The sequence below is a fragment of the Pinus tabuliformis genome, chromosome 7, assembly GCF_031772625.1.
Source record: "Pinus tabuliformis cultivar Carrire ecotype Pingquan chromosome 7, CPIR1, whole genome shotgun sequence".
Classification (NCBI taxonomy): domain Eukaryota; kingdom Viridiplantae; phylum Streptophyta; class Pinopsida; order Pinales; family Pinaceae; genus Pinus; species Pinus tabuliformis.
In genome coordinates, this window is record NC_142293.1 from 520,914,977 (window position 1) to 520,937,653 (window position 22,677).

Below are 22,677 nucleotides of genomic sequence, written 5' to 3' on the forward strand. Positions count from 1 at the left end.
AAGTTTGCTGAAAGAGAGAAAGCTTTCAGAAAGAAGACAGCCCCTGAATCTTCTGAAGAGACTGTGTGCCTTGCTCATAAAGAAAAGCATCCTGCTTAAGACTCTACAAGAGGAAGAGGTGGACGAAGAGGAAGAGGAAGATATTTCAGAGGCAGGGGGGCAGACATTCTCAAGGAGAAAAGGCAGATCTGCATTGCATTCGCTGCAAACGAAATGGATCACATGATGCTTCTACATGCAAGCTACCATGGGACAAAATTGAGCAGAAAAGAAACCAGCAAAAAGGTAAAACTGATGATACAGACAAAGGTAAAGCACCTGAATCCGCTCACTATATTGAGGCACAATGTAACATTGGAGTAAATGAAGATTTGTTTAATGCTTCACTTGCTTCTTCGAAAAATGATTGGTTGCTTGATTCAGGAGCAACCTGTCATATGACTCATAGAAAAGATTTTTTTGAAGATTTCACTGACAATGTTGATGGAGCAGTATACTTTGCAGATCAGTCAAAAATCAAGCCATCAGGGCTTGGCACAATCAGGCTTAAACTGCCTGGTCTTCCAGACTTTCTTCTGGATCATGTTCTATATCTCCCACAGCTCAAGAGAAACTTGTTGTCCTTGGTCCACATCCGCCAGCAAGGTCACTCCATTCATATGTTTGATGGCAAGCTTGAGGTAAGAAAAGCATCTGACTACTCACTTGTCATGAGGGGAATAGAAGAAGAAAGACTTCTCAAACTGCAAGGAACATCTACTCATGCACAAGATTTCTCATATATTTCTCATCATAAAGAAGGTACACTTCCACAAAGTTTATTATGGCATGCAAGATTTGGACATTTAAACTATGACAGTCTCTGCTTATTGAAGAAAAATGGTGTTGCTGGTTTGCCTACAATTCCTAGGAAACATAAGCAATGTGATGCTTGCATTCTAGGAAAGCATAGCAAACAGTCTTTTCATGATTCACATTCAAGAGCACATAGGAAGCTTGAACTCATTCATTCAGATTTATGTGGTCTAATGCCTGTACCTTCTGCAAATGGAAATAAATAAATCATGACATTTATTGATGATTACACCAGAATGTGTTGGGTTTATTTATTGAAGAAAAAATCTGATGCCTTTCAAACATTCAAGAATTTTCATAAATGGATTGAAAATGATGCACAATCTCATATTGGGTCTATTCGCACTGATAATGGAAAAGAATATACATCAAATGAATTTGAAAACTATCTTCGCCAACATGGGATCAAACATCAAACAACTGTGCCTTATAATCCCCAACAGAATGGTGTAGCTGAAAGAATGAATAGAACAATCTTGAATATGGTACGATCCATGCTTTTCTTCAAAAATGTAAAGATAATGTTTTAGGCTAATGTTGTTCTATGTGCTGCATATATAAAGAATAGATGTCCATCTAATGCTATAAGAAACAAGACTCCTTATGAATTGTGGAATGGACATGTTCCTTCGGTAAAACATCTCAGGGTCTTTGGTTCCACCTGTTATGCTTTGATACCAAAGGTACATAGAAACAAACTTGGTGCTAGAAGTCGTAAGTGTATCTTCCTGGGGTATTCAAACACCTCCAAAGCATACCGTCTCTATGATGAAGTAAATAAAAAGTTTGTTGTATCTAGAGATGTAATTTTTCTTGAATCATCCAAATCTGACAATGTTGTTGAGCGGCAACTTGATCGCTTGGATAGATTCGCAAAAACGAAATCATTTCAAGAGTTTGATAATCAGATTCCACATCTTGAAGGGGGGATTCCTATACTAGAACAACATGTGGAATCTTCTTCTGAAGAACAATCTCCTCTACATGAAACTCCAACAATGGATGATGCTTTAAGTGATTTAATTGATAGAATTGGGAGACTCAATCTTGATTCAGTCCCAACTCAATCAACAGAGCAGCCTGGACCATCTCAGAAAAGTCCCCAAAGTGGCTGACAAAGACACTTGAAAGTGTTCATCCTGATGAAATTGGAAAAACAGGAACCAGAAATTCAAACCGTCAAAATGGAGGTGATGTAGATGACTCTAATTCACCTGTTGATATGGATGTTACTTATGATTGTGAATTGAACTTGTCTACAGATTTTGAACCAACTTCCTTCAAAGAAGCTGCTTCTTATGATGCATGGAAAGAAGCGATGCAAAAGGAGTATGATGCCTGCATAAAGAATGGCACTTGGAAGCTGGTTGATCCTCCATTTGGAACCAAACCAATTGGCTGCAAGTGGGTCTACAAGAACAAGTACAAAGTTGATGGCTCACTTGACAAGCACAAAGCTAGGCTTGTGGCAAAAGGTTTTGCACAGAAGGAAGGGGTCGATTATGAGGAAACTTTTGCCCCCACAGCAAAATGGGCCACCATCCGGACACTCTTTGCACTAGCAGCTCAAAACGGTTGGAAAGTCCATCAAATGGATGTAAAAACTGCATTCTTGAATGGAGATCTAAAAGAGAATGTTTTTATGTCCCAGCCTGAAGGATTTGTTGTGAAAGGACATGAACATAAAGTATGCAAACTTGTGAAGTCCTTGTATGGCCTCAAACAAGCACCGCGAGCCTGCTATGAAAAACTAACTGAGCATCTTCTGAAACTCAACTTCAATCATTTTGATCTTGATGATGCAACTTTATTTGTCAAGAAAGTTGGCAAAACAGTTGTGTATCTTGTGGTATATGTAGATGATCTTTTAATGACAGGAACAATGAAAGCTACATTGCATCCATAAAGAAGGAATTGGGGAAAAGTTTTGAAATGACTGATTTGGGCTATGTTCATTACTATCTTGGCATTGAAGTAACCCAACATCCAAAATCCATACTTCTTTCTCAAAAGAAATACATTGGAGATTTGTTAAACAGATTTGGCATGACAGAGTGCAATCCTCTTTCTACTCCAATGGAACAAAACTTAAAGCTCACATCTATTGAAGGAAAGGAATTTGAGGATGCAACAAAGTATAGACAGCTTGTAGGAAGTCTCATCTACCTCACTACTACCAGACCAGACATTTCATTTACTGTTGGAATCCTCTCCAGGTTCATGCAAAAGCCTTGTGAGGGACATTGGTCTGCTGCAAAAAGAGTTCTAAGGTACTTGAAGGGAACTCAAGACCTTGGAATCAAGTATACACAGGTGGACGACTTCAGCTTGATTGGATACTCTGATTCAGACTTCGATGGAGACAAAGAAACTGGGGTATCTACTTCAGGATATGCTATGAGTCTTGGATCAGGAGCTGTCTCCTGGAGATCACGCAAACAATCAGTTCCAGCAGATTCCACAACTGAAGCAGAATATGTGGCAGCAGCTGAAGCAACGAAAGAAATTGTGTGGCTCAGGAAAATTCTTGAAGATTTGCAGGTAAAACAAGTACAATCAACTCCACTCATGATTGATAACACCTCTGCAATAAAGTTGGCCAAGAATCCAAAGTTCCATGATCGAACAAAGCATATCAATACTAAATATCATCTGATTCGACATCATGTTGAGGCCAAAACAATCCATCTCCGTCATTGTTCCACAAATGAGCAAATTGCAGACATCTTCACCAAAGCACTTGGAAAGGAAAAGCTTGAACGATTCAGAATGATGCTTGGACTCACCAACATCCCTTCAGATTAAGGGGGGGAATGTTGACACCTAATCTTCATGATTGGGGAATTTGTAAATAAATAAATCAGGAATGTGAACAGTCATCGGAAGATGAACTGAACAATCACTCCTAATGTATATAACAATAACCTACCTATGGAATAATCAGACGAATCAGTTTTTTCTGCCTTTGGAGAGTTACTGCCTGGCCTGACAATATGTCATCAAGGAGATTACCAACAGTGGAGCAGTTTAGTTGGTAAAATTAAATGGAGAACCCTTCCCAGGAAAGGTGAATGGCAGCTGATTGAAGCCATACACCAGCGATCTGGCTAGATGACTACATGATGGAAGCACAGTCTTAGCACTCCAGGCAGCTGAAAGGAGGCGCGGGACTATAAACTACACTGCCCGGGTTGTGGAGCTGCGCGATTGGGCAACTGTGCAGAACGAAGGAATGTCACAGTGTCAACAAAAACGCGCGGGGAGTTGCGCTATCGAAGAAGGGACCGCGTAGGGCAGCCGGAAAGTGACTGTTATGGTCACTGTTCATGATTTGACGATGAAAAAACGGCTAAATGGAGCAGGGGGATGGCATTTAAGTCAAAATTTAAGGGCAAGATCTTTGAAAATTTGTCGCCAATCTAGCATTTATGAACAAATTTTGGGGGGAACGGTCGGATTTGAATTCGAAAATGCCTATAAATTACAGATGGTTACCCAACGAAAAACACTTGGCATTTTGAGAATTGAGGTGTTGAGCTCTCAGGTGCATATGAACCATGAGAACTTTGAAGCTTTGATAGCGAGTTCAGCATTTGAGAGGTTGTCGAAGGAAACGTAGGAGTTTTTGACTAGCATCATGTCAGCGCTTGCAGAAACCGTGAGTGTTGGAGAAGCAATGGCAGCTGAGGAAGCTGCCCCGGAGATAACAAGTGTCGAAGTACCTGCAGAGGTCCCCAAATCGCCGAGGTCACCCAGGCCGAGGCCTACGCTGACCAAAGAGGGTCCGAAAATGAAGAAAGATAAGCAGAAAGCAACACTACTGTGCGCGCATCACCCAAAAAACACCCGCAGAAGGAAAAGCCCACCGCACAGGAGAAGGGCAAGGTAGTTGACCTGGAACCTAAAGAAGACATTGAAGATATCAATATGGGTGGGGAAGACATTGACATGGGGGCAGAGGACGTTGACGTTGAAGGGTCCGACCCTATCTCTAAACTGCCCGAATACATTCCTCCGCACCGAGGCAAGGCAAAGGTCCCAAAGGACATTGATGAGAGCAAAGTCACACTACATACACCGTTGTTGTTGGACAAGATTGCATTTGAAGGACCGCACCTGCGCATGTCCCCCATTTAAAGTTGGAGGATTGGGATTTGGCCGATACAGAGCGCTTTCCCCACTTAGCGACCGATCAATTCATGCACCATGTCTTCTATAAGGACTCTGGTGTGACCGCGTTGGAGCCAAGGAAGTGGATAAAAGGGGTGGACAAGGCAGGATTGCTAAACATGCTATGGGTGCCGCATTACAACCGCGCGCCCATAACCATGATAGTGATCAAACAGCTGCTATGCTTGGTGCACGATGGGTGCCTGTGGTTAGAAGAACCAATACCGATCACTGACATGTTGATCCATAGGATCACTCGACTGTCGCATTCAGGATTAAATCTGGCCATGGCATTTGGCGGAAAGACAGGTGAGCGCGACCTCGCCGAGCAAATGAAGGACAAATTTAAGCTCGCTAAGTCGCGTGGCTACTCCATTTCTAGTATAACTGACCCCGCAGTCAAAGTAGCCACCCAAATCCTGGCTGGGAAAATTATGAGGAAGTGTCGCGCAGATGAAGTGCCGACACCAGTTGTATCATTAGCGGCCCAGTGCACGGAGGGCGTACAATTCAACTAGGCACACTACCTCTACAGTGAGTTCCTCGCGAACTGCAGAGAGGCGCAGGATCAGAGCAAAACTTTTCACTATGCATGGCTGTTGCTATCCATAGTACTAGTCACATGGGAGTTACCGGAGGATAGTCAGTTTCCTCCGGTCGCGCAACATTTACGGAAGCAGCAAAGTTCGCTTCGCTTTGGACCACCAAGAACCCCCAAAGGGTCAAAGATAGCAAGATATTTTGGATCTTGATGGAGATGAGCATCAACATGGCCATCAACCGCAAACCACGGTTATCACCAACTGCCTTCGAACAGTTGGCAGGGTATGTGGAGTTCAAGACGGATTTCCACTGTGTCTCCTTGCGAGCGAGGAAGGACCCTGATCAAAAGTGGTATGACCTTCCATACCTGGCCACAGACGATGCAATCGCGGCAGTCCTCGACCGCTGGCCAGTAGAGTGGCGCACGGCCTCAGACTTAATGGCTGGGTCTAGCAAGTTTGCAGCGAAGCGTAAGAAGAGGCCAGCCTAAAGATGGAAAAGTTGGCCGAAAAGAGGAAGAAAGAGGTTGAGGACAAAGCCAAAGCGGAGCAAGTTGCCAAAAAATAGACAGAGGGGCAGGAAGAAGAGGAGGAGTGCAACTCCGATAGGAGTCAGAAATATCCTTCCTCGAAGACAGAAGAGGAAGAGCAGCGATCCGAATAGGGAGGAGCAGACCCGGAGACTACTCTATTCCGGGTTAAGCGCAACAAGGAGCAGGAGAAAGTAGGGCCGCGAAAGAAGTCCAAGGCTAGTAAAACGTCCCTCGACCCAATCACCTTAACAGAAGGTGATTTGAATGACATTGGCGATACGGTGACGGATGCAACCGTGGAACTGCTGCAGCAGTTCTAACCTTAGTCACCAGGTTCGGCGAATTTGAACGAATAAGTTCGAAATTCGCCGAACTTCAAACAAATACGAACTTATTCGTTCAAGTTTGCCGAATTTTATGGCGAACTCGAATTTAATAACGAACTCGAATTTAATGCCGAACAAAATCGATTAAGTTCGTTTTTGGTTCGAAGAAAATCGTTTTGGTTCGAATTTTTTTGCTGTTTTAAAAAAATTTCCAAATCAATTGCGGGCCCGTTTTACCAAATCAATTGCGGGTTTCATTGTTCGCCGGAGGGTTAGTTTCATTGTTTGCGCCGTGCGGAGGGTTTCAGTTTGAATCGTTTGATACACAGTTACACTGCCAGTCTACAGACTATCTGGTTTTCGTATAGTGGGCAGATCTCCGTTAAAGAAAGCTCTGTGATGCAATAAACTTCATTAGCTGCGGGTGACGTTGGGGGACTTATAACCGGATTGTTGACGTGTTTGGGGTGGGTTCGGGTAGGAAAGAGCAAAAAGTGAATCGCCGTGACGGGAGCTTCCCAACTTTTCCTGCGAGGAAAGATCCTTGCTTTTCTTACATTTCCCTTTTTCTTTTCAATGAAGTGATCCTCTCAATTGAGTTTAATATTTTTTTGGGGTCATGCATTGTGCAACTTAATGGCTTTTGATGGTCACATTTTCTATCCAATGAGAAGGCAAGATTTATTATTGTATTTCCTTGGGCACATTGATTAATAAATGGTAAGTTTATGGTTATATTTTATCAATATGAAATTTAAAAAAAAGAATTTTTATTATTGGTGGAAGGTTTTTTTTTAATTTAAATAATTATATTTTTTAAAAATTACTTTATTTTAAGTGGTTTGTTTGTTATGTGGTATTTTGGGTAAAACTCAATTTGGTGGAGTGTGTATTTATGTGTTTCTAAGGTTCTAATTTAAATAGAAACTTTCTCTTTAATTATTATTTTTATTGGAATTTAATAATGATAATCATTAAGTTATGATTTTTACTATAAGTTCATTTCGAGAATGACTTTGCAAACAAATTTAACATAAAACTAACAACAATATATATATGAAATTGATAATAAATATACAAATTTATTAGTCAAATAATAATGAACTCAAAAACTAGTTTAAAAAGAGACAAGGTTTCAAAGTAAGAAAATGATTTGAAAATGTTTCATATGACAAAGGGCGGTTACCCATGGTTGATGGGAAGTGATTGTCATGCATTTAACATTTAATCAAATTGCTCCAGGGTTATCTATAACCAACCTTCCACTCCATAGTTAAGGGAGAAAGAAACTCACAATTGTTCTTAGTATTGAGTAGCCAAAACAAGATGTATGGCTAATGTGCAAATTATGATGAACTTATAATGTAGGTAACACCTCTAGAAGGTTCGTACAACATCAATAGATTGTGGGAACAATGTAACATGCAAGTTTCCCATGAGCTTGACCCCCTCCTTGGACACAAAACTTGTTGGAATTCTATGACATGAATAGAAACTCAACTAAAGAATTATAGCGATCAGTTTCCCTTAATATATATACATTTTTTTTCAAATTTCTATATGTCGAATTTTATGTCGAACTTTATCGACAAAATTTTAGTTGTCGAACTTTATTTGAATTTCAAGGTCGCCGAACTCTAACTCGAACACGACCCTGGTGGCTTAGGTTCTAGCAGCAGCAAGAATAGACCTTGGGTACCATTCAAACGAGTCTGCGCGAGCTACAGATCCAGGCGTCACAGGAACAGACCAGTGTGGGGCGAAGCAACGTAGCGGCAACTAGTTTGGCACCTGGAACTTTAAAGGCAGCAAAAATGGTGTGCACGCTGGATCCCCGAGCCATAGCGCTGCCAGATGGAGCGCTGACTACAGAAGCAGAAGCTGACAAGGCCACTGTCAGCGCCCTCAAGAGGGTTGGGCTAAATTTGGCCGCACTTCCAAGTGAAGCCCTTCACACCTTGCAAGATGGTGTGATCGTGGAACTTCGGGCTCGGGAACAGCGCGCCCTAAATGTTATCAGTGAGCAAAAGGTGAACAACGCTCAGATGGCTATACAGAAGAATTCTGCCATTGATCTTCTTAAGGCCATCATGAAAAAGAATGAGCACACGACCAAGGTGGTGGCTAAGGCATGCAGGATTGTTCTAGAACTGGATATTCCTGAAGATGCGCCAGTGGATGTGAGAATTTGGAAGCTCGCTGCCGGAGTGCGCGAAGCGAGAACAGAGTTGGCTAAGGTTCAGTTTGAACTGAACCTTAAAATTACAGAGCTCGAGTTGAGGGCCCAGCCTTCGACTCCACTAGAGGTTAAAGAGCAGCGCGCGGCTGCTGTCAAAGATGCAGTAGTAGCTGTAGATGTCGCAGTGAAGGATTGCACTGCGCTCTTCGAGCAGTCGCTCGAAGTAGTCACCAGCCTACAAGAGGATCCCAATGTGCAGAGGCTGGAAACAGAGGCACGGGAGTTGCAGCAGAGATATGATGAGGTTAAAGCGACAGCGCGCACCGTCGCCATTACACAAATGTTAGCGAAGCTGCAGGAAGCAAAGGCGCTTAAAGAACAAGTGGACGCAGCACAGCACAAGGAGGCAGTACTGAAGGCTCAATTGAAGCCTTGGCTAGATGAAGCGTATGTACTCACAGCGACCATTAGAGGCAAACTGGCTAGTCTGCAGGAAACACGGCAGAAAATGCAGGAAGACAACACGAGGCCAACGACGGAGCAGCTGATCAAACAGAAGCAGGCAGCAACACAGTGCACCGCCGAAGTCGCAGTGGTACAGGTGGAGTTGGGAGGTCTTCGCGACAAGATCTCCGCACCAGCAGAGTGACTCAAGGACGAGTCACCATGTTTGTGTTGGGGGCCTGTTGGGAACGGGTTCCCCTAGAGTCAATTTTGGGGTCAAAAGCCCAAGTTTTAGGGCAGAAAGCCCAAATTTTGTATGAAAGAATGTAAAGTCTCTACATTTTGTGGTCGCGGTGCATGAAAATGTAAAGAGTCATTAAGGGTTTCCGCCCTTCTTTTGTGTAAGTCATGTCGGCTTTAGAGATCTACCCATGGTCCACAGACCATGGGATTGTATAAAAAGAAGTCCTAGAAGAGTCTCTTAGTAGTTCAGTTCAGTAGATCATGGATGAGTCATTGATGTAATGGGTCTGTGAGAGCTAAGAGAAAAGAGTCTTAGCGTAGGAAGGAGGCCCTGCAGCTACGTGCGCAGAGGCCTAAGGTAGAAATCCGCAGCTGAGTGCACGGACCCCTGCAGTTGTGTGCGCAGAGTAGTCAAAGTCTGTACTGGAAATCTGGATTATCAATAAAAAGAAGTATTTTGGAATTACCTGTGTATTTTACTTCTGTTAATTGCATGCGATTATGTTATGTTGAACACTGGGTTTATGTTTTAATGCTATTCTGATGCGCAAATCTATATGTTTCTCTTTGTTATATGAACGCAAGCAAAGATATATGTTTACACAAAGATAATCATAATTACATGTTAAGACTGTACAAAACTAAGATAATCTAAGTAAATACAGAAGTAAGAGTAATTACAGAGGCGCGTAAGTGCCTGATCTATCTATTTAGGGTATGCGAAGGACAGTCGTAGACCTTCGCGGAGGACTCTAGGACGATTAAGAAAGGTGTATCGATAAGCCCTCAAAGGCAGAATGAAGGTCTAAAAGCAACATCGCTACCATCTCAAGGTGCAGAAACTTGGTTCCTGCATCCCCCCATATTGCTTCGAGTAAGACTTCAGTCCGCGCTCCACAGATTGATGCCGAAAGGGCCAGTAGTGTAGGGATTTACTTGGCTAACTAACGCTAAACCTGGGTCAGGGCCCATCAAGCCAACACTAAGGTTTAACAAGAAGGACCAATGTCTTTTCACAATAGCTGCCATAATGCCATTTAGTTCATGCATTCATTAACCAAACATTCATTAATTAAAATGTGATAAGAGCCATACTTAAATCTGTCATATAACCATGCTTATAACCAGCATATAACCAGATAGATAACAATGATAGAACAATCATTAAAGCCACATAATAACAAGTATAATTACTCATCAAAAACAAGAGGAACTTGGCTCTTATTAACCATATGCAAAATCCAACCAAGTCAGGGACTTCCACGTACCACCCAACCATAGATTGGTTGAACCAAATATTTCTTTCATCCAATCACACCTGTGCCATATTCCAAGCATGAATGTGGGATCTCATAGGATAAACCAATCCATAAACAACTAAGGGAATCCAAAGGTTAAACCACCTCTACCCTCACCATATCGTGATCTCACCTAAACTGGTCCCGAGATCACAAAACCAAACTTAGCTTGGATGCTTCAGAATTCCTTCACCATCCATTGAGGAAGTTTCCTGTCTCCACCCACCTGTTGAGGGCTTCCCGAAGAAAACCATCCCCACCCCCAATTCTTGAGATTTTCCTGAGACCACCTCACCCGGATCTAAAACCTTTCGGCAATCCAAAGCTCAACCAAGAAAGAATCCCATCACACCATGGTTATCCGGAAATGGCAAGACAAGGCTAAAACCACTGTCGAACCCCAGCAAAACCCATGCCAATGACAACAAATGAACCAAATACACACATCCATATACCATGCATGCCAAAACTAGCTAGGAATCATAAATGCAACCTATTACCTGCAAGTATTCCCGTTGAAGCTGCCTGATCCAACCTTTCCTTGCTTGATCCTTGCTTTCCTTTGTTTTCCTTGTCCTTCCTTTGATTTCCTTGTCCTTCCTTTGCTTTCCTTGTCCTTCCTTTGCTTGCTTGCTTTCCTTCTCCTCTTGGTGCTCTTCTCCTCTCTGAGACTAATTCCAAAACTGAACTGACAAAAGGCCCCAAATTGATGCTCTGATGTCTTTTTATTATTGATGCCTCTAATTTCTTCATTTTCCTTAATTTTCCTTCAATTTCCTCCTCACATGCAACCTGTGACCTTTCACCTCCCTTTTCTCCTATTTTCCTTTATTTTCATAAATAAAATACCAATAATGTCTTTTTTCCTTTTCAAAGCCTTTGTCATTGCCTTTGCCAATTTCCCCTTAGCCATAATACACAACAAGTGATGCCCACTAGGATGTTTTGCCCAACATTCAACTTGGAATAAGTGTCCCATGACCTTGGTCTTATTTTGCCTTTATTAACTTTATTACATGAACTTTTAACCCGGGGTTGTTACAATTTGCATGATTTCATTGATATGGGGATGGGTTTATGAGCACTTCATAGATCTCACCAGGATTAGAAAAGGATGGATAACATTTGATGCTACTAGGGAAGGAAGGTGGGAATCGAGACAATGATTTCAAGGGAGTGTAAAGAGATACAAGAATTGAGGGATTTGAGGAAGGAGGAGCTATTCATGGATTCTTACCTAAGAATCTGATGGCTAAGAGGATGTACAAATGCAATTGGCCAACTTCCGGCAACCAGTAGAACATGAGAGATGATGGGAAATATGATGACTAGTCATTGGGTCACTGAGTTGGGATTGATTTAGGATGGAGAGTTGAGAACACATGATAGAGCACCTTAAGGATTACACCACAAGAGATAGATAGATAAGATAAGATACTTTTATTAATGTCCAATGAGTTACCACACAAGTGAGTCAAAGGGGTTTAAAAGTACACTGACTATAATATATAGTGGGAATGCACAAGCAACTCCTACAGTTATATTATCAACAACAACAAAAAAGAGAAAAGAGCAAGGTACATAGATAAAAGAATTACAAAATGAGTGTAGAAGCGAGGTCGTAGCGAGAAAGGGGCATCACGTTAACTAAGAAGTTTGGAGAGAAGTTGGAGAACATGGCCCAATTGGATCACCAAGTTACTTTGATGAAAAGGTGGTTAAGCATAAGTGAGTCATCCTCATATTTGAGGACATATGAGAGGGTACAACCTAGTGAGGGAAGCTTGAGTAGAGAGGAGAGGGGGTCAACCTCTCCTTAGGCAAGAATGATAACCTTTGATGCACTTATGTATGTTTTTTGATAAGTTTTCAACCAAAGAACCATGGTATTGCAACGAAGTTACTAACAAAATAAAAAGATTATGCATTATGACATTTTAACATAAAACGTATCAGCAACTAGACTCATATTTTAGCAATGAGATGGCAAGTTAAACGGCTTTTGGTTAAAAGAAAAAGGAAAAATTGTTTATTAACCTAAACACACAATGGAGCTATAAACAAAATGAAGCGTATATTCAATGTAAAACTAAAAGCATAATAAGATCAGCGGAGTTTATGATCAAGCCAAAAATCACAATCTACCATCAGGCATTAAGAGAGCACAAGATGTACTAGCAATTAGCGCCATTGGTTTGCCAACAAGATTCCAAATCTACCAATATGCTTACGAAAAACAATCCACTTCAATACTTTAAAAAGGCATGAAGATGGGGTGGCAGGAAGGGTCAGGATTCACTCTAATCTCGAAGAAATAATTGTTGATAAGTATGCTTGGGGGTTGGGTAGGAAAACCAACAATTAGGCAGAGTCTTACGAACTTTATCTGGGTCTTCTTTTAGCCAAAAAAAGAGAAGTCAAAGACATCAGTATTATGGGGGACTCTTTTCTTGTTATTCGGCTCTTAAGAACAAACTCCTCCCCTAGAGACAATGTGCTTAGCTTGTTACTCCATCGAATCAAGGGTATCTTACCTTCATTCTCCACCTTGCAATCCTTCCTTATTCTAAGGAATATCAATGTTGAAGTTGATCAAATGGCCAATAAGGCCTGCTTACTGGATGAGGGAAAATCTGACACAAATGGAGCCTTAGATCAAATCTCTATCCCACCACTTCATATAATTGGTACCTATCTAATCTTGAAATCTATGAGTATTTTCTTCTTACCACTGTCATCTCCCTCGTGCCTATAATTCCCTTCGCATCTCCTTTACTTGCAAAATCATCCTAGCAGCAGGAACAGTAATTATTACATAATGGATCCTTCGTGCTCGATGACATTGAGCACCATCAGCAGGCTCAACGTGGAGGCTCGTCGGTATAAGATGCGTGCACGCTTGTTAATCAAAGACTCAGTTTCACCGTTCAGGGTTCACAAAAGGCGAAATCAATTGTATCCCCTGTGACGTCTCCTTACCAATGTGCCGCAATTAATCACCTGTGAACAATGCAGACTGGAACTCGCAGAGATGAAGGTTGAGATACATGACTTGCAAGTGTTGCTTCACCAGCAGAGCACCTCTGAGAGAAGCACTCTGGATACTGTGGAAAGTCAACATCAGAGAATTTCACACTTGGAGGACGAAGTTGAGGCACTCCACAGCATTGTTGCAAATCTTCAACTGTAGAAGAACGAACTGAATAGTCCCACTAAAGATGTGAGTCCGGAAATTGATTTGAACCAACCTGTTGACCCTACTATTTAAGATAGTTAAGCTATGATTGGGTTTAAATGCATATTTCTATTGTCCCAATTTCGTCGGGTATACACTAGTAGAATAAGAGTATTGTCGTGTCTTGTAGTTTTTGATGTAATTTGGAAATTAATAGAGAGCCTGCAAATGTTTGACATGAAATCGAGAATTTCACTAGCAATGTAAAACTCCCGCGTTTTTGTCACGACCGGGCATGGATTTAATGAAAAAATACTCATTCCTATTGAAAAAAAATACATGAAGATGCTTGTATCAATTATTAAGGTACAAATGGACACAAAGGTAGCTTGAGGCAAACATAAGAGGAGTGCAAAGAGTAAAAACAATTATGTTTGTGCCTATTAACGAGCCATATTAGACACCCACATCACCACCATCACACTTAAAGATGGTTTAGTGTCAATTTTAAAACTTGCAGGTGGTTGTAGCGAACATTTTTAAACTTGAAGGGGAGAGATCTAATCATGGAAAAGACGGGATACTAACATGATAATTGTATGACCATTGTTGTAATCTCTCTAAAAAAAATTCACTTCGAGATATTTGATCCCTCTCTACAATTGAAAGATCCAGGATTAAGATGGATCTAGACGCATTTAATTTTAGTAGTGTATATGTCGAAAATTTATTTATGTTTTAAAATTATTATACTGTTATGTGATAGATATTGTCAGGCCAGGTAGTAACTCCACAAAATTAATTCATATTATTCCTTCAAGTAGGTCTTTATTATATACATGAGGGAGACTATTCACTTCATCTCCCAATGACTGTTCATATTTCTTATTATTTATTTACATCAATTGTATTTATTCACCCAATCCTGATGATTAGGTGTCAACATTCCCCCCTTAATCTAAAGGGATGTTGGTAAGTCCAAGCATCATTCTAAATCGTCAAGCTTTTCTCTTCCAAACGCTTTGGAGAAGATGTCTGCAATTTTCTCATTAGTGGAACAATGACGGAGATGGATTATCTTGGCCTCAACATGATGTCAAATCAAATGATATTTAGTATTGATGTGCTTCGTTCGATCATGGAACTTTGGGTTCTTGGCCAGCTTTATTGCAGAGGTATTGTCAATCACGAGTGGAATTGATTGTACTTGTTTTACCTGCAATATTCAAGAATTTTTCTGAGCCACACAATTTCTTTTGTTGCCTCAGCTGCTGCCACGTATTCTGCTTCTGTTGTGAAATCTACTAGAACTAATTGTTTGCATGATCTCCATGAAACAGCTCCTGATCCAAGAGTCATAGCATATCCTGAAGTAGATACCCCGGTTTCTTTGTCTCCATCGAAGTCTGAATCAGAGTATCCAATCAAACTGAAGTCGTCCACCTGTGTAAACTTGATTCCAAAGTCTTGAGTTCCCTTCAAGTACCTTAGAACTCTTTTTGTAGCAGACCAATGTCCCTCACAAGGCTTTTGCATAAACCTGGAGAGGATTCCAACAGCAAACGAAATGTTTGGTCTAGTAGTAGTTAGGTAGTTGAGACTTCCTACAAGCTGTCTATACTTTGTCGCATCCTCAAATTCTTTTCCTCAATAGATATGAGCTTTAAGTTTTGTTCCATTGGAGTAGTAAGAGGATTGCATTCTGTCATGCCAAACCTGTTCAACAGATCTCCAATGTACTTCTTTTGAGAGAGAAATATGGACTTTGGATTTTGAGTTACTTCAATACCAAGATAGTAATGAATATAGCCCAAATCAGTCATTTTGAAACTTTTCCCCAATTCCTTCTTTATGGATGCAATGTAGCTTTAATTGTTCCCTGTCATCAAAATATCATCTACATATACCACAAGATATACAACTGTTTTGCCAACTTTCTTGACAAATAAAGTTGCATCATCAAGATCATAATGTTTGAAATTGAGTTTCAGAAGATGCTCAGTTAATTTTTCATACCAGGCTCACGATGCTTGTTTGAGGCCATACAAGGATTTCACAAGTTTGCATACTTTATGCTCATGTCCTTTCACAGCAAATCCTTCAGATTGGGACATAAAAACATTCTCTTTTAGATCTCCATTTAAGAAAGCAGTTTTTACATCCATTTGATGGACTTTCCAACCGTTTTGAGCTGCTAAGGCAAAGAGTGTCCGGATGGTAGCCCATTTTGCTGTGGAGGTAAAAGTCTCCTCATAATTGACCCCTTCCTTCTGTGCAAAACCTTTTGCCACAAGCCTAGCTTTGTGCTTGTCAAGTGAGCCATCAGCTTTATACTTATTCTTGTAGACCCACTTGCAGCCAATTGGTTTGGTTCCTAATGGAGGATCAACCAGCTTCCAAGTGACGTTCTTTATGAGAGCATCATACTCCTTTTGCATCGCTTCTTTCCATTCATCATGAGAAGCAGCTTCTTTGAAGGAAGTTGGTTCAAAATCTGTAGACAAGTTCAATTCACAATCATAAGAAACATCCATATCAACAGGTGAATTAGAGTCATCTACATCACCTCCATTTTGTTGGTTTGTATTTCTAATTCCTGTCTTTCCAACCTCATCAGGATGAACACTTTCAAGTGTCTTTGTCAACCACTTTGGGGGACCTTTCTCAGATGGTCCAGGTTACTCTGTTGATTGAGTTGGGACTGAATCAAGATTGAGTCTCCCAATTCTATCAATCACATCACTTAAAGCATCATCTGTTGTTGGAGTTTCATGCGGGGGAGAGTGTTCTTCAGAAGAAGATTCCACGTGTTGATCTAGTATAGGAATCCCCCCTTCAAGATGTGGAATCTGATTATCAAATTCTTGAAATGATTTTGCATTTGCAAATCTATCCAAGCGATCAAGTTGCCGCTCAACAACATTGTCAGTTTTGGATAATTCAAGAAAAATTACATCTCTAGATACAACAAACTTTTATTAACTTCGTCATAGAGACAGTATGCTTTGGAGGTGTTTGAATACCCCAGGAAGATACACCTATGGCTTCTTGCACCAAGTTTGTTTCTATGTACCTTTGGTATCAAGGCATAACAGGTGGAACCAAAGACCCTGAGATGCTTTATCGAAGGAACGTGCCCATACCACATTTCATATGGAGTATTGTTTCTAATAGCATTAGATGGACACCTATTCTTTATATATGCAACACATAGAACAGCATCAACCCAAAACATTGTTTTTACATTTTTGAAGAAGAGCATGGAGCGTACCATATTTAAGATTGTCCTATTCATTCTTTTAGCTACACCATTTTGTTGGGGATTATAAGGTACAGTCTTTTGATGTTCGATCCCATGTTGGCAAAGATAGTTTTCAAATTCATTTGATGTGTATTCTTTTCCATTATCAGTGCAAATAGACCCAATATGAGATTGTGCATCATTTTCAATCCATTTATGAAAGTTCTTGAATGTTTAAAAAGCATCAAATTTGTTCTTCAATAAATAAACCCAACACATTCTGGTGTAGTCATCAATAAATGTCATCATATATTTGTTTCCATTTACAGAAGGAACAGGCATTGGACCACATAAATCTGAATGAATGAGTTCAAGTTTTCTATGTGTTCTTGAATGTGAATCATGAAAAGATTGTCTGCTATGCTTTCCTCGAATGCAAGCATCACATTGCTTAAGTTTCCTAGGAATTGTAGGCAAACCAGCAACACCATTTTTCTTCAACAAGTGGAGGTTGTCATAGTTCAAATGTTCAAATCTAGCATGCCATAATAAACTTGATGGAAGTGTACCTTCTTCATAATGAGAATTGTATGAGAAATGTTGTGCACGAGCAGAGGCACCTTGCAGCTTGAGAAGCCTTTCTTCTTCTATTCCCCTCATGACAAGTGAGTGGTCAGATGCTTTTCTCACCTTAAGCTTGCCATCAAACATATGAATGGAGTGACCTTGCTGGCAGATGTGGACCAAGGACAGCAAGTTTCTCTTCAGCTGTGGGAGATATAGAACATGATGCAGAAGAAAGTCAAGAAGACCAGGCAATTTAAGCTTGATTGTGCCAAGCCCTGATGGCTTGATTTTTTATTGGTCTGCAAAGTATACTGCTCCATCAACATTGTCAGTAAATTCTTCAAAAAAATCTTTTCTATGAGTCATGTGGCAAGTTGCTCCTGAATCAAGCAACCAATCATTTTTCCAAGAAGCAAGTGAAGCATTAAATAAATCTTCATTTACTCCAATATTACATTGTGCCACAACATAGTGAGCGGATTCAGGTGCTTTACCTTTGTCTGTATCATCAGTTTTACCTTTGGGTTGATTTCTTTGCTGCTCAATTTTGTCCCAAGGTAACTTGCATGTAGAGGCATCATGTGATCCATTTCTTTTGCAGCGTATGCAGTGCAAATCTGCCTTTTCTCCTTGAGAGTGTCTGCCCCCCTGCCTCTGAAATCTCTTCCACCTCTTCCTCTAGAAGAATCTTGAGCAAGATTATTCTCTCTATGTGCAAGAAGAGTTGTCTTCTTTTCCAAACCCTTCTCTTTTTCAACAAACTTCTCCATCATAAAATTTGAACTGAGCCCAAAAAATAATTACAATATTCGTAGCAAAACACTAATAGTAATTTGCTATGTCTTTACAAAATGGAATCAACTGCAAGCTCTCAATATTCATATATCATGCAATATATATTCCACATATTATACCATGGCATGTCATATATATGCACATCATAAGGAGAACTCCACACTTCATAAGAAGAAGTCAACGCAGAAATTATGAATCCAACATTAAAAAGGCACCAAGCACCAAGCACGGTCACCAAGCTCAGGGTAAATACACAAAATTTTACAGTGTAAAAGGCACCAAGCACCAAACATGGTCATCAAGCTCAGCGTAAATAGACGACAACAAATAAAAATTTTACTAAACTTCCAAATTTAGCCTTGAGCTTCTGCATTCAGCTTCCCTCTAAGCTATTCTCACATAAAATTCGCTAGCAAGCATATCTTTTATGTCAATATTTCAGTCAATACTCAGAGTATTAAAAACACACATAATAAATCAGGGCCACATAGTATTATAAACCTGGAGTGGGACTGCATATATAAACCGAGAGGTGGAGCATTATATTAGAGGTGGAGCGGGATCAGTAGCAGAGTATAGCGGGAGATAGAAGCGTTTATGGCCGGAGTGAATATGAATAAAAAACTGGAGTGTGGTTCTGCTGCACAGTGGGAGACCTGTGTGAGGCACCAGCTATGGAGTCGAGTAAATGTATGGGCAGCGTAAATGTAATACGGAGCAGTGTAAATGTATGGGCAACATTAACAGATACCGGCAGCGTAAACAAATATATGGAGTAAACTCAAGGTAATACAGAGTAGTGTAAATGTATGGGCAGCATTAACAGATACCAACAGCGTAAACAAATATATGGAAAGAAGGCAATCTGAATGTAAACCCGAGAGCTCTTATCATCGCCCACACGCCATGACCATCCGATTCTATCAATCACAAACATTATCTTAACCTCACCTCATCTCCATGAAACCACCAGAATCAACGCTCGCTCGCTTCTCTCTGCCTGCCTCCAACGCCTACGACTGACAAATCCTCCAATGCCTCTGGCAACGTCCAGAAGGTATTACCAGATGTTGGGATATTTCAGAAGGTGAGCAGCGCAGCGTATGGTGAATATGAATAAAAATGGTCAGAGAAGAGGGCGCAGAAAATGATTATGGCAGAGAGCCCAGAGAAAATATGGCAGAAAAACTGATACAAGGAGTTACAACTAATTTTAGGAACCTGGGAGCTCTGATACCATGTCAGGCCAGGTAGTAACTCCACAAAATTAATTCATATTATTCCTTCAGGTAGGTCTTTATTATATACATGAGGGAGACTGTTCACTTCATCTCCCGATGACTATTCATATTTCTTATTATTTATTTACATCAATTGTATTTATTCACCCAATCCTGATGATTAGGTGTCAACAGATATAATGACATGGGAATTGCAAGTTTGAAGACTAGAAGGAGATATCCAAGAACCAAACATCAAAGTGGTTAGATGTTTGGAGGAATGATGCCAAATCAAGGAAAGGACAACAACTTGTTGAGGCATCTGCAAACATTAGTAAGGCATTTGCTATGGCATATTCTTCCAGCAATTGAAGACATATATGTCAAGGACAACTAAACAGACATGAGAGAGAGACTACAATAGGTGTGACATCAAACACAAAGGGGAAGAAACATGAGCAATATAAAGCATAACTGCAAGAAATAGAGGCTTGGATCCGAATCTATTGAAGGCCAAAAATATACAAATTATATACCACATTATGCCATATTCAAACAAATTCAAGACCATATTAGGGTTCAAAGACTACCCATAATAAACCATAAGTCAACCTTTTACATTTCTGTAAAAAAAATAAGTGTTTATCTTTTTATACAACTAAGGGTAGCATTTGCAAAAATTTATCATAACCCCAAACAACAATACATAAATTTTTAATTACTTAAAAGATTCCGATACTTTGCTAATTTACTTTTTTCCCATAAAAACAAGGCTAAAATAAACCTATAATAATTTATTTACAAAATTAAATTATTCACAGTAATAAAAAAATGACCATCCTATCTATTAACTCTATTAGTATTAGCCATACATACCAAGTCACTCTAGTTTTTTATTTTTTTTCATTCACGTCTTATTCTACCAATAATTTTTTTCCAAAACTAAATTATTCACTAATAACAAAGCCCACATCCCTACTAGGTCTATGAAGGTTAAACACGCCTACTAAATTCAACTATATTTCCATTCACCTTTTGCAAGGTAATGGCAGAATGCACCTACCTGTTGGAGGAAACAGAAGCTGACAAAATAAACCCTGAGATCACATGTGCGCCAAGTTCTAACCACGGCAGATTCCATCCATGTACGCTAACCCCAACGCTACAATTTGAGGACATAACTGGTCCTACGAAAACTTTCGGGCTTCCTTGGATCTCATCTCTGCCATGAAACATAAACTTGTCGTGAGGAACAAGAAGCAATGCAAACCCTATCCCCATCTCATCTTGCCAGATAATATGAACTTATTGTAAGAAACAGAGAGTGAAGCAATGCAAACCTTTACCCCGTCTCATCTTTGCCACACAACATAAACATATTGTAAGAAACAAAACAAAAAGTAACGCAAACCCTAACCCTAACCCTGTAGTCTCTTACTTCATCTAAAACGACCTTTCTTCTCAACCTGCAACTTCCGAAACGAAATGAAAAACTAAAACAGAACAAGAAACACCCATTATGATAAAGGAATGACATATGAATTGGCCATCATATTCTCCATTCCATGATAGTTAATTGTCATCTCCTTCTCCTAGACGATCAATAATTTGAGCAATACGTGTATGTAACACAACACATTTGTTCCTAGCTTCACTGCTGCAGCAATCTTCCAAAGAGAGCTATGTCTGATGTTTCCAAGGCCACAGCAAAACGACCGAGGTGCTGCCTTTGTCAGCACACAAGCTAGACATGGGAATGTCATAAGTAGTTTTTAATACTCAAAGATTGCTCTATATGTAGAATCTCCCACTATATTTTAATTATTTATTGTCTTGTTTATGGAATCCAAGAGCAGAGATTCAATTAGTTCTAATGTTTAAACCCTGGGATATATATGTGCTTGCAATAAGTTCTAATTATTCCAATTGAAATGGCCGCAGAGATGTCCCCTGTAAGCATAGTCAATTGGAGTTGAATGCATTTTCAATTTGTAATAGTAATGGGAAATTAGGAGGTCGAAAATTAGCACCAAAGTAAATGGAGTCATAATGTTTGCATCAACCAAATACATGTAAAATTTGAAACAATAATGTAATCCATTTCATCTTTTAAATTTGAGAGATTTCCTACAAAATAAATAATAAACTCCAAAGATATTGTCAGATCAAATACTTGCAATCTCTCACAGGTTCTGCTGCTTCCGGTCGAAGCAAACTTCTGTTGGTCCTTGGCTGCTCCGTTAATGTGATGAATCTGTAATTCATAGTTCGTTGGGAAGAATGTCAACAAATAAAACAGAGTTCAACCTAAGTCATAATTTAAGTTACCAACAACAGGTAGGTTAAATCCAACGTGGCCGAACTGGTTAATCGAAATGAATTTTATGGTGGTGACTCGTCAATCACACCACAGAACCCTTTGTATGCCATCATCCGTCCTCCCTGCCTGTGGCTCCAGAAGGTTCGGCCTCTCCGCAAGTGTCTCAATGACAGCTCACCCTCTCCGTAAGTGTGTGTGAATAATGAGCAGCTCACACTCTCCGCATCACGATGAATGCAGCAGAGCCCGAATCAGCCAGCCACTACGTTCTTGTATCCCACGCCACCTGCTTTTTGCCCTCCCCACTCCAATCTACCACCTTTTACGCTGACAGATTTAACGGGCGATTTATTTTACACCGTTGGATCAGAACAACCCGCGGAAAATGCATAGTTGATCAGAATAATGAAATGAAATTATTTCAATGTCTATAAGGCTAAAGATAGTTTATGGGACAGGTGTTTTTCCATAGGTTTCTTGTATTTGGCCATTTTCTTGTGAAATCTTACAATAAATGCTCTTAGTTTCTCGACAAACCCCTGAATAGATTATCCCAAGAGCTGAACTTTCCATGTGGTCTTTGAAGGCCTCGCATTCTAAAATGAAATGTTTTTTTGTTTCCACTTTTCGAGAAAAGCAAAAAATACATACTCTTTCCTCCCACGCTTCTTTTGGCCTTTATCCTTAATTGAGCAAAAACAAATTTGGCTCTCCAAGAAATATTGTCCCTATGTAAGTTTTTATCTTTTATTGTTTGTGGGACACATGC

At 40.2% G+C, this 22,677-nt stretch overlaps 1 protein-coding gene across 3 annotated transcripts in view; it reads right to left on the reverse strand.

Annotated features, from left to right (window-relative positions):
• The window catches only part of LOC149248353 (uncharacterized), a 48,385-nt gene extending 26,234 nt beyond the window's left edge, over positions 1 to 22,151 (reverse strand). For all 3 annotated transcript variants that reach the window (XM_089456033.1, XM_089456034.1, XM_089456035.1), the window contains exons 1-2: positions 21,762 to 22,151; positions 20,652 to 20,810 (exon numbers count right to left, since the gene is read on the reverse strand). In XM_089456033.1, the coding sequence (XP_089312159.1) occupies positions 20,652 to 20,810; positions 21,762 to 21,853 (251 nt within the window). In that variant the 5' untranslated portion in view covers positions 21,854 to 22,151. The remainder of the gene's footprint in view (positions 1 to 20,651; positions 20,811 to 21,761) is intronic.
• Positions 22,152 to 22,677: the final 526 nt, after the last annotated feature.